General features: G+C 32.2%; 1 protein-coding gene across 16 annotated transcripts in view; it reads left to right on the forward strand.

Moving 5' to 3' along the window:
* LOC139517920 (neuroligin-4, X-linked-like) overlaps positions 1–13,932 on the forward strand; it is a 261,221-nt gene that overhangs the window by 205,715 nt on the left and 41,574 nt on the right. The window contains exon 1 of one of the 16 annotated variants that reach the window (XM_071309456.1): positions 6,619–7,666. The exons of 9 other annotated variants lie outside the window; for them this stretch is intronic. In XM_071309456.1, the coding sequence (XP_071165557.1) occupies positions 7,228–7,666 (439 nt within the window). In that variant the 5' untranslated portion in view covers positions 6,619–7,227. Of the gene's footprint in view, positions 1–6,618; positions 7,667–7,956; positions 8,593–12,673; positions 13,138–13,932 lie in introns of those variants that run through there. 6 more of the 16 variants (XM_071309463.1, XM_071309469.1, XM_071309454.1 and 3 more) reach the window with 6 other exon arrangements.

Here is a 13,932-nt window from a genome sequence, read left to right on the forward strand (position 1 = left end):
ACGATACGTACAATTATAACCTCAGTATGAGATTTACCTACAATACAACTTGTTTCCTACTATACGTACAATTATAACCTCAGTATGAGCTGTACATCCAATAAAACTTGTTTCCTACTATACGTACAATTATAACCTCAGTATCAGCTCGAGCTTTACATACAATAAAACTTGTTTCCTACTATACGTACAATTATAACCTCAGTATGAGCTGTACATACAACAAAACTTGTTTCCTACTATACGTACAATTATTACCTCAGTATGAGCTTAACATACAATACTTGTTTCCTACTATACGTACAATTATAACCTCAGTATGAGCTGTACATCAAATACAACTTGTTTTCTACTATACGTACAACTCTTACCTCAGTATGAGCTGTACATACAATAAAACTTGTTTCCTACTATACGTACAATTATAACCTGAGTATGAGCTTTACATACAATAACACTTGTTTCCTACTATACGTACAATTATAACCTCAGTATGAGCTGTACATACAATAAAACTTGTTTCCTACTATACGTACAATTATAACCTCAGTATGAGCTGTACATACATTAAAACTTGTTTCCTACTAAACGTACAATTATAACCTCAGTATGAGTTTAACATACAATACAACTTGTTTCCTACTATACGTACAATTATAACCTCAGTATGAGCTGTACATCAAATACAACTTGTTTTTACTATACGTACAACTCTTACCTCAGTATGAGATTTACATACAATACAATACTTGTTTCCTACTATACGTACAATACAATACTTGTTTCCTACTATACGTATAATACAATACTTGTTTCCTACTATACGTACAATTATAACCTCAGCTTGTTTCCTACTATACATACAATTATAACCTCAGTATGAGCTTTACATACAATACAACTTGTTTCCTACTATACGTACAATTATAACCTCAGTATGAGCTGTACATCAAATACAACTTGTTTCCTACTATACGTACAATTATAACCTCAGTATGAGCTTTACATACAATAAAACTTGTTTCCTACTATACGTACAATTATAAGCTCAGTATTAGCTTTAAAACTTGTTTCCTACTATACGTACAATTTTAAGCTCTGTATGACCTCTACTATTGTTTCCTTCTATACGTACAATTCTAAGCTCGGTACGAGCTTCACAACTTGTTTCCTACTTATACGTACAATATTAAGCTCAGTATGACCTCTACAATTGTTTCCTACTTATACGTACAATTTTAAGCTCAGTATAAGCTTTACAGCTTGTTTCCTACTATACGTACAATTCTAACTATTAAAGTTCAACTAACTTCAAGTTCAATTGTTTTTAAATGGCCGTACGAAAGACTTAAACATGCATGATATATTCAACCGTTTAAATTGATTGGTTGTTGTTTGCTCTGACGTCTCGTCGCATAAGCGTTAAACAAACGAAATTAAATTCGCAACCTCTCTTTTTGAAACAAAGTCAATCATCAACAGCTACACTGATATCGTAAGGTATCCTACTTATACTTATACCACTGTACTTTAAGGATTTAAAGTGAGTGTTCTGACAAAAAGATGGAATATAAATATTATTGTTTGTCTTATAAGTCTCCTGCTATGAAAGCTCGGCAGCCAATGGTTGCTTATAAGTCTCCTGCTATGAAAGCTCGACAGTCAATGGTTGCTTGCATAATCCTGAAATCGGCTTAACGTAGTATGCGCTAAACTATTTAATGTTATTTTTTTTTTTTTTTTTTTTGCTTTTCATTGTAGGATATTAAAATCGGTATTTATTATAACATTTACCACCGTTTGTCTTCATGCATTCGCTAATTTTAATGATAATCGCTATTTAAATCATAAACATTAGAAGCTTCACAAAATAATTACAAAATATTGGGGATGTGTAGTTAAATTATTATTTCCTTTCAAATGTTAATGTAAATGAAACATGCAAATCACCACATCACTGTAGATTATAAGTCGATTGAATTTCTTTTCATTCTAAGCGTACTTTATATCATATCACCAGCTTACCACTATTTAAAATCAGTTTAACATGCAATACACAAATGCTATTTCCATATCGTAATTGTGGAATTAAGCAAAGAATTTTATAAATCACCATTTCCATTCCTAGTTATACAATTGTATTTGATTGTATCTGATGTTACAAACTACATTAAGATGGTAGATAGAAAACAAGACCTTCAGATACTGATTCGTATAATAAAGGTAAAGCTTTGGTTAAAACTATTTCATTTTAACACAATGGAATCCATCTCAACATAAGATCGAATTCTTTGGTTTTATTGTCAGCAATCTTTGATTATTCAGATATCAGATTTTATTTCGACATTTTCTTAAACATCACCGAGATCGATTGACGACTTAATGTAAAGAATCTTTTGTTTTAGTTAAAACAGCCATCTCTGAGAAAAAAAAAGACGTAAATTAACTGGAAGGGAGCGACCAAGCATGCAGAAACTATTGTAAACTATTTGTATAAAAATGCTATTCCAGACTGACAAATGTAGTGTATTAACAATAATCGATACCCCCTATCATAACTATATGTATGAAGATTGGGATATCATCACGATGTGTTTGATTTGTATGATTAAACTAACTACTATATATAAAATGATTTTCTTGGGAAAATAATGAATATGACATTATATTATTATCTAGCAAGAACCAAATCATCCGAGTCCTAAAATATTTACTTTTATTGGTCGTATAAAGTATAATAATTACATTAGATGTATGTTTCACTATAATACGCTATTCTGATTGGCTAACTGCACATCACGTGTTATTCCTGAAGCAATTGCAATACTCAATAAAACTTTTCATTCATGATAACACGAGGTCCCACAATAAAGTGCACAGGTGAATTAAATTAAAAACAATGATAAAATTTGTGTTTTCATGATTCTAGCTAAAAAAATGTAATTATAAGTATTGAATGCTTCTTTTTGTAACTTCATAGGGTTGTAAAAGCGTTGACCGTGCGCACATTTTTACGTACATCGGTCAACGCTTTTACCACCCCCATGAAGTTACAAACAGAAGCATTCAATTCTTAAATGAAATGTGACTTGTTTAGTTATAAAATAGTTTGTAGTTAACATTTAGATTTGGTATCTGAATGTTAAGGATAACTGAACTTAGATAACAAATCTGAATGTTTAGGATATCTGAATTTAGAAGACTTATCTAAATGTACAGGATATCTGAATTCAGATAACAAATATAAATGTTAAGGATGTCTGAATTCAGATATTAAATTTAAATGTTAAGGATATCTGAATTCAGATTCCAAATCTATTAAGGATGATATATTCATCCAGGTAACAAAATCTAAATGTTAAAGATATCTGCATTCAGATTCCAAATCTAGATGTCAAGGATATTCATCATGTTAACAAAAATCTAAATTTTAAAGATATCTGTACCAAGATAAACTTAATGACAAGGCACCTCAATTGTAAGGTACACCAACCGTCATTTCTATAAACAAAAAATCAAGGTTGTTGATCATATCATAATCAATGGAAGAAAGCCTTGACTATAAACACTTTTTCAAAGAAAGAAACATATTTGTCCATAGTCCATCAGATCAATAAATGAACAAGCATCATTATAAAGAAACCTTGTAGCCAATGTCTAACAGTCAATCAGCCTAAAACAAAATTAAATTAGCTAAACGAGCAAGCCAGTCAGAATAAGGTTGATTCTTACAAACAAACACCAATTGTAACTCATATCAGTCTCTATCAAAGGAATCAATTTCGCTATCTGTATTTATATCAAGAGGAACGTTCAGTTATAGAGTAGAAATAGAGTTGACAAAATCGATGTTATTTCATTCCATGTTGTGTCAGTCTAGAACTGGACAGATGAAGTTAATTAAACAGGCCATTCCTTCTAATCTTCTAAATGGTTTATGTCTGATAAGCACCTTAATGGTTGTGAAATGCTATGCGACTTGCTCATGTATGGTTTAAGAACAATAACCTGTTTTTAAACAGTAAAATGTCTGCGTTTATATCTAAACCGAGAGGAACGGCTTCCCCGTAATGTTGTCTACAAATAACAAACTAATTCATTACCTTCACTGTAGTTTTTATAAACATTACGGATGTTTTTAAAACAGATTGGTAAGATTTTTATATCCTCAAATTTGACATTTTTGTGCCAAGATTTTAGGGTAATGGAAAGCGGACAGTTTCACCACCATAACCCTCACATGAAGTTCTCTAAGATCTTACCACACATTGTAGGTCATAAGAAGTCATATAAGGCGTCTAGAATATTGTTGGTCACGAGATCCGAGTATAAGCCAAACGATATTGTTGGTCATTTGGTTTTTTTTCTCTCTCTAAAGCTTACAAAACACAAGGGGCCATAAAAATGATCTTCAGGTATAAAAGAAGAAATGGCAGGATTAACTGCATACTATGTTCACTTTGACTGGTACAAGCTAAAACACTGTTATTACACGATTTATTTAGTAATCTTATGATAAGAGTTTTCATATTTTATAATTTTCGTTTTTGTTTATGGCTTCAGAAAACTATGAACTCATTAAGTCTTTCTGTAATATTGCTTTCACTACATTTTTTTATTCACCTTTCAGATCATTATACTAAGTGGTTTTTTACTTTTTGAGGTAATGGAATCCCATATAAAAGTTTGGTCAATTTGTTACAGTTTATACTCACAATTGGAAGCAAAAGCCTAGAACATTACACCATCGTTGGGTTAGAGGGAATATCTATTCTACAGAATTAAAAAATTACAAATTACCAGATCCAAGCATATTTCAAAACACATTGAAAAGTTCTAATATTATAGCTCTTGGTATATGTTAATTAAATACTCTGGCACCACTAGTGCAGAATAAAATTGAATTATTTGCCATATCCATGCTGATTTATAATAACAGATTAATAACCAAGAACAGTAATGTTTCTCGATGCAAATGACACATTACCGTATTCATACACTTCAAATATTCAATCCTGTCAATAATCACCGTCTTATAAACAATCATATGTCTATTTCATTACTAACGAAATCATTAAAATATCTTAAAGTATACTTAAATCATTTTCTGTCCTCTTGGCATTAACAAATTTGTATTATAATTAAATATTTTTTTATAATATTGTCTATCGTAGGCGATTCGATTTTTTCCACTTGTTTTTTTAATACTTTTGGATAAATATATAATAATAGTTTTTGACTCGCAAATGGTGCTTGTGTATCAATACAAGTAAAAAAATTCTTGGATGTGACCAACAAATAAAACCAAGACTTAAACTGACGAGGAACCATAAATCGTTAAACATCAGAACCAGTCTTTTTAAGCATTGATTTTTGGTCTAAAACATACAAAAAACAATTGAAAAACGTTTGAATAAGCATTGTATTTATTTATTTTTTTGCGTGGTTTGGTTAAACTTTCAAAATACGTGACATTATTGGACATGGTTGACTTTAATTAAGTTCGCTAGTTTGACACTGAGACTGTTCATATGACAAAATGTTCTTTCGATGAAGTTAATGTCAAAGTTTTTTTTATATCAGACATGTTTTGCTGTGAAGAGAATGAAAATCGATGTCAATAAATCTGATTGGATGTCTACAAACTAATTTTGATGGCTTTATGCGCTTTAAATTTAAACAAACTGAATTTCAAAGACAACGGATATAACCCAGTGCTTCCTTTAATGGTATCTATTGCGTCTTTTGTTCTATACGCATAATCAAATCTTAGTTAGAAGAAGGTGGACACTTAACTTGCTTTTTAAATAGCAATAAAAAAGAAATAGAATAGTTAAATGGCAATTAACATATAGTTTGAAGAAGGCAGAATGCATGCATGTAGCACATTTCAGACTTGTAATCGCGATATAAATGGCGTTTTTTGTTTTATCAAATTAACTAGTGTAAAAGACGAGCAAAACAACTGACTCGTCTTTATAATACCTAGTATGAATGTCATTTGGAAGCAAAAAGAAGCAACAATTGCATGCATGTGTATAAAATTTATATATTAATGTCTATGTTATAGAGATCAAAAACACATGTTTAAATAGAAATGTTTTCGCGGTTGGCCAATATTCATATTTACCCTGAAATTGTTATTCATTAATTTCGAAAACATCATACCTATTGATATAAAAACTATAACTTTTCTCCGCAACATGTCAGAATCGTAAGAGAGCCAAATGCGTGACCACATGTAAATGCGTTCGCGATGTTAAACAACTTTTGATATCGTGTATGTATGACCCGGAATACTGTTCCAAATACTTGTGCCAATTATCGGAATTCACTCACATTAAGTATTGAATAATTAAATTTTAATTGTGAAAATGCGTATTAATATCCAACAATGATGCATACACATTTGATTTTTGTTTTTTGTTCATACATATCTGTCCATGAGACATAGCGAATTTCAAAAGAATTAAAATGTCTTAAATTGTTATTCCGAAACTCGTTAACTTTTCATGTTAATAAAAACGCACTACTCAAAGTTTTGCAATGCTTGATTTTAATGAACTATTGCTCTATAATTATGTTCGTATATTGTATAAATTGAAAGCTTGTCTAATTGTCTCTCGCCAAACAAGTTACTTAGTCGATGTCGGGAAACATAATGACTGACATTTTCAATATTCAACCCATTTTGATACATAAGATTTTTATCACCATGAGAGACCAGCGTTATAGATCAGCGAATGCAGTCAATAATAACTATTTCAATACGAGATTGTGATCGATTCTTATGATAGAAGAAAGTAACAAGAAAATTTGTTCTATGGAGTATGTTCATGTCTTTCTTTCAGAGAACGACATATGCCTCTTTAACGCATGCGTCTCTGGACGGAAATCACCCGAGTGATTAAAATAGCAGATGGTTTATAGTTTTGACACTAACAGTCACAACTATTCTATTAAGTTTGTCAAACAGGAAAATGCCTACTTGTTTTTACCAAAGTAAAACATGTTTTCATTGCAACTTATGATTTTTTCTCTCAGTTTTAAGATGGATGTGAAATTTATTGGATTTTAACGTGAGTATTGGCAGAGATGGCTTATGGTTTTATGACACGGTTGTATTACTTTGAAGTTTATCTTAATTGATTGATCATTTAAGATGAAAAGTGCCAATCATTTATCCTTCAGTATAGTTTCGTTACCACATACTTACCAATTGGAATTATGAATTTTTTATTGACAAAAATTTTATGTTTGCTTGTTGGATTTTTTACTGGTTGCATTGCACCTGTATTGATAAAATCCCACGCCAGTACAAAAGTAAGAACCCCATACGGTGAAATAAGGGGCCTGTTGGTGGAACTCCCCCATTCTGCACATTTGAAATCGGTGGAAGCGTATTTCGGATTACAGTTTGCGTCAATTCGCAGCCCCAGTGGCTCTCTCCGTTTCTCAGTGCCCAACACTCCAAAGGAACGGTGGAACACAATCAAATATATAAACGAAACAAATGTTCCTACGTGTCCTCAAAGGAAATTCAAACTGAAGGAATTAAATAGGAAGTGGCCCGCTGCTGTAGTTGAAAAAATACAAAATATAACATCATTTGTTCGCGATGTCACTGAGGATTGTTTGAGATTTAATATATATGTTCCGACAACTGGTAAGAATTTTATTTATATTGCATTTGGCTTGATAGGACTGATCATTAACACATTTGAAAAGTTGAAACATGCCTGGTTTTATTATCATTTTAACAAAAAGAGTTTTAGTAAAATTTCTTATTCTATTTTTTTTAGTCGTTAAAGTTTTCACTTAACAATATTTATGGTTAAATGTTGTTAGAAAATGCAATATAACAGTAGTTTTAAAATAATGATGAAACCTTCCCATCAAATGTTTAAAGCTATCTCAATTTCAATTCCTTTTATTGTTGTGTAAGCCTTTTGGCATAGTTTTCTCAATTTTATCGTAGATAAGGCGAAAGCATACTGAGTGCAGATATCGTTTTGCTTAATTTCGAGTGTCCTGAGCGATTTTGATTTGTTGCTACATAAGCGGCACGTAAGATGCAATTCCAGATTGATAGCTAATTTAAGATGGGATGTGCCAAAAGATTTTCGTATGAGCTATTTACACAGGAGAAAGATTCAAACATGAAAAAATCGTTTATTAAAGTTTTGTTTCTATTTGCTGCATTAATTGATACTTGTGTTGCGCCAGTTTTTAAACAACAATACGGAAGTTCTAGAATAAAAACTCCTTATGGTGAAATGCGAGGATTATTAATTGAATTTCCTCGTCACTCAAATTTACAATATGTTGAAGGGTATTTTGGATTACAATATGCTTCAATCCAGAGTCTGTCACTTCGATTCTCTGTGCCAAACACTCCGAAGGAACGCTGGAATATCGTAAGGGTTTTTAAAAATTTTAATGGCCCTGTCTGTACTCAACCGAAAATCAGAACCAAACGTTTAAATGCATTGCTGCCTAACGGATTTGTTTCAAAATTTGAACGTTTGTCTTCCTTTGGTCATAAGATAACTGAGGATTGTTTAAGACTGAACATGTACATTCCAAAAACAGGTAAGAGTTTGTACTTTTGTTTTGTTAGGTACAAAGTTGAATGTACCATTCGTTCGAAATTACGAAAAGTTGTTTATTTTCCATGGATGATCTATTCCGTCAACTTTCAGAAATAATATTATAAGAAAAAGTAAATATACTGGAATTTAGATCATTTGAAAAAAATGGGAAATATTTGGTTCATCAATTGCTGAAACCAACATAAAATGTAAAAAGAAAAAAGTGTCGTTCGTATCATCATGTATTACATTCTCACATGTTGCTGTTCTAAACCCAATTTGTTTTCCCGACTGTTGTTATGCAACTCCCCATGTATTTTCCTCATCGTTGTTATTCAACTCCTCGTGTATTTTTCAACTGTTGCTGTGTAATTTCCATTATATTTTTCGCACTGTTTCAGTCCAATTCCAAATATATTTACCAAACTCTAACTGTCGGATTCCCAATACATTTTTCCACAGTGAAGCTGTACAGTTTTTTGTGTATTTAGTCTTCTCTATCTTATTTCAAAATATACAATATTTTTAATCTTTTATTGTCCATTCCATTACATGTATGTAAAACAGTTCTTGCCTTTCCACTCTATGTTTTAGCATCTTTTTCTGATCAACTCTACGTGTATTCTACCCTTTTTTCTTGTTCATTTCCATTCGCATCTGATTGTTACTCTCTTTTCCTTCTAGTTCCCAATGTTTACTTCACATGAGGTATCCAAATGTTTTGACTGTTTCCGATGAAGGTCAATCAAGCACATTGGACGGTTTTGTATTTAAAAGTTTATAGAATCGGATGATATGACATACAGTACGGACAATTACCGATCGTTAGATACCATTAATTGTCATCTCGATGTGTTTTAATATTTGTTTTTTATGGGGTGGGCTATATAAGGTTATTTTGATTCCTGTCTTATTCATGTTTAGGCTATATAAAAAAGAAGATGTGATTAGGCTATGTCCTTCAAGCCTTACTGTTACCATTAACGGTATCAATTACAAATATTCTCTCGTTCCCTCTTTAGTGATGGCAAAGGTCAAACTGTTTTGAAAGTTGTAAGGCCATTGTAATTTTTTGATAAAAAGACACAGTTGCGGGAATCGACTATGATGTATTTCGAAAACTCTTCACCGAAACGCATCACATACATGTTTCCTTTGATCGGCCATAGGAAGCTTGAACAAACCATCTTTTAGAAAAATAAATGTTTGCCTGTATTGGCCATGGGTGATTCCTTTTAACATCTCCAATGTAATAATTCAATAACAGAGAATTGATAAAACTGATTTACAATTCAAAAGCTTGTAATACTATAGACATTTGTCTGGTATCGACTCATTCATTGTCTCTTAAATGCCTTTCGCTTAAATTTTAAGGGTGTTTTTTGTTTGTTCCATTTCTCAACATCTACTTTAATTGACAATTGTTTGTTTTTCTAAATACAAAAGACAAACAACAGTTAAAATAAAATACCAAACACAAAACTGAAAGATCAGCAACACAAACTTCACAAAATTTAGTGGTGAACTCGGTAACTTCGGGAGGGTAATTTATTTCTTTTCAACTAGTGGTTTATTCCAACTTGGGAGTATGTCGCATTTATAAATTATCATTGAGGAAAAGATGACGGGATTGAATCTTCGGCAAGCGAGACGACAAGACCAACATATCCTTTGTCATTAGTGACGTAGATATTTCATAGATGCCAGAAAAATCTTGATGGCGTCCATGAACTTTCCAAGGAACGACTCAAACTTTACGCTTAGGAACCCATTTGCGAAATTGAAAATATATTTAGCTTTTTGGTTAACAATTTTTCCTAGCGTTAATTTTGGGTTGCCTTAACTATACAATAGGATTGTCTGGATAGGTCATACAGTTTCTTTATTTAAAGGTTCTCTGTGATGAAAGAGAGCCTTGATCAACCATTTTGTACATAAGAAAATGTCTGTACCAAGTCAGGAATTTTACAGTTGTAATCCGTTCGTTCGAGCTTTTAATTTTGCCATATGGACTTTCCCTTTTGAATTTTCAGTATATTTGTAGTTTATAGTTTCTTGTCTGTTGTGAAAGATCTGCTTGCCTGGGTATGCTATATAGGTTCTTTATTTCAAAACTTCTCTGTTGTGAAAGATCTGCTTGCCTGGGTACGCTATATAGGTTCTTTATTTCAAAACTTCTCTGCTGTGAAAGATCTGCTTGCCTGGGTACGCTATATAGGTTCTTTATTTCAAAACTTCTCTGTTGTGAAAGATCTGCTTGCCTGGGTACGCTATATAGTTTCTTTATTTCAAAACTTCTCTGTTGTGAAAGATGTGCGTGCCTGGGTACGCTATATAGTTTCTTTATTTCAAAACAACTTCTCTGTTGTGAAAGAGGTGCTTTGCTGGGTACGCTATATAGTTTCTTTATTTCAATACTTCTCTGTTGTAAAAGAGGGGCTTGTCTGGCTATGCTTTATAGTTTCTTTGTTTCAAAGCTTCTCTGTTGTGAAAGAGAGGCTTGTCTGTCTATGATATATAGCTTCTTTATTTCAAAACTTCTTTGTTGTGAAAAAGGTGGTTTGCTGGCCATGCTTTATAGTTTCTTTAGTTCTAAGCTTCTCGGTGGTGATAGAAAGGCTTGCCTTGTTTTGCTTTATAGTTTTCATTTCTATGTCCAAACCTTCACTGTGATGCCACCATTCATAAAGATAAGTTAAACAATTTCATCTTGTGTCCTTAATTTTCCATTTTCAGAAACGACATATAAAATAATTCAAATTAGATCATATTCATTAGATAAAATAGCATCTATTGACCTTGAAATAAAAGAGTCAAATGTTAAATAGGTATTCCTCACCGGATATAACTATTTGAGGTACTTAACATTTTATCCGTCACAGAGTTATCATATACTTTTAACATGCATTTAACATCAAACGTTTTGAATATGTAGCTTTAAAGGAGTAGGTCCGGTAAGGACCGATTTTGGCATCAAATTTCAGGTTCATCTGACGAAAGATTTTGACCACTTTTTAAACACTTAAGTGGCTATTTAATTTGAATCAAGTAGTTTATGTGAAAGATTTTAACTGATTTCGTCATTAACAACGATCCGATTCAAGCTCAAATATGAAAAATCTACCAAATACGCCGAAAAATGTCACTTTTCAGATGGTTTTTGTCGAAAATTAAAGTGGCCGCATCCGTGTTCATCCTTAACCTTTATATATGTTATGTATTATCATAAAGTACCAGTTACATTTCAATATTAAGGATGAACACGAATGCGGCCACTTCCGTTTGTCACGAAAACCGTCTAAAATTTAACTAAAATGATAGAATTGTGAAGAATTCAGTAATTTAGCATGACTTTATGGTGCTAGTACCCGATATATGTGCATTGTACTGTCAAAAACAGCCCTTATGTATGTAGCAGAAGCATTCTACTGTCCAATAAATAACTAAAAGTTTACAATTTAACAAATTTTGTAAAACTGCTATATTTTGAGGCCAAAAAGGGGTCTTAATGGACCATCTCCTTTCGAGTTTCCTGAGCGATTTTGATTTGTTGCTACATAAGAGACACAAAGAGATGCAATGGGCTATTCCAGTTAATGTCTGACAGGTGGGGATGGATGGGGAGAATTTTTTTATACGTATCAGAAAAAAAACATCATGAAAAACTACCTATCAGATCTAAAAATTAAGACCTATCAGAAGAAGAGTTTCTGTTCATATTGGGTGGATGGGCTTTCATGGAAAAAAACACCTATCAGAATTTTTTACTGCAATGATTGTTCGCATCAGAATTTTAAATACAATACCAGATAATGCATGATACGAAACTGTTTACATTCAAAAGCACCCCTAAGATCTGAAATAGGCATTATTGTAACCCCTAAGATGTAATTAATTTTAATTATTTACTGCTGTAAGACCCTCAGAAGTTTTTTTGCGTTTAAGTGTACATGTCAGATGAAAACACTCAAATTTCACCCCCTCAGAACGGACCATCCACCTCTTTAGCAGATATTAACTGGAATGGCCCAATTCCGGATTGATAGCTAATTTAAGATGCGCGATGTTTCAAAAAAAAATTCGTTTGAGCTATTTACACAGGAGAACGATTCAAATATGAAAAAATCGTTTATTAAAGTTTTGTTTCTATTTGCTGCATTAATTGATACTTGCTTTGCACCAGTTTTTAAACAACAATACGGAAGTTCTAGAATAAAAACTTCTTATAGTGAAATGCGAGGATTATTAATTGAATTTCCTCGTCACTCAAAGTTACAATATGTTGAAGGGTATTTGGATTACAATATGCTTCAATACGGTCTGTGTCACTTCGATTTGTGCCAAACACTCCGACGGAACGCTGGAATATCGTTAGGGTTTTAAAGAATTTTGATGGCCCTGTGTGTACTCAGCCAAAAATCAGAAAAAAAACGTTTAAATGCATTGCTGCCTAACGGATTTGTTTCAAAATTTGAACATTTGTCTTCCTTTGGTCATAAGATAAGTGAGGACTGTTTAAGACTGAATATGTACTTTCCAAAAACAGGTAAGTGTTTGTTTTTTTGATTTGTTAGGTACAAAGTTGGATGTACCATTCGTTTTTTGAAAAGTTGTTTATTTTCAATGATTGATCTATTCCGTCGTCCTTAAAATATAATATTATAGGAAAAAGCAAATATACTGGATTTTGGATACTTGAAAAAAATGTGAAATATTTGGTCCATCAATTGCTGAAACCAACTTAAATCTCTGAGCAAAAAATAGATTTGATCGTTCATATCATCATGTATGTCACTCTCATATCTTTTTGTATTTGTCCGCACTGTTGCTATCCTAAACCCCATATGTTTCCCCGACTGCTGCTGTGAAATCTCCCGTGTATTTTCTCAACTGTTGCTATACAACTCCCCATATATTTTTCTCATAGCTGTTGTTCAACTCCCCATATATTTTTACAACTGTTGCTGTGCAGTTACCATTATATTTAACCCCACTGTTGCTTTCAAATTCCCATTATTTTTGTTTCTGTCTAATTCGAAATATATTTACCAAACAACTGTAACAGTCTGGTTCCCAATACAGTTTTCCATAGGGTACATTTTTTCGTGTATTTAATCCTCTCTATCTTATTTCAAAATATACCATATTATTATCTTTTATTGTCAGTTCTAATATGTAAAAATTGTCTTGCAGCTCCATTCCATGTTTTCAGGATCTTTTCTGATCAACTCTACGTATATTCTACTTTATTGTCTTATCCATATACCCTTGCATGTGTAGATTGTTTTTTGTTTTTTGTTTTTTAGGGGAGGACTACATTAGGTTATTTTGGTTGCTGTTT

The sequence above is a fragment of the Mytilus edulis genome, chromosome 3 (genome assembly GCF_963676685.1).
Source record: "Mytilus edulis chromosome 3, xbMytEdul2.2, whole genome shotgun sequence".
In the NCBI taxonomy this organism is placed as follows: domain Eukaryota; kingdom Metazoa; phylum Mollusca; class Bivalvia; order Mytilida; family Mytilidae; genus Mytilus; species Mytilus edulis.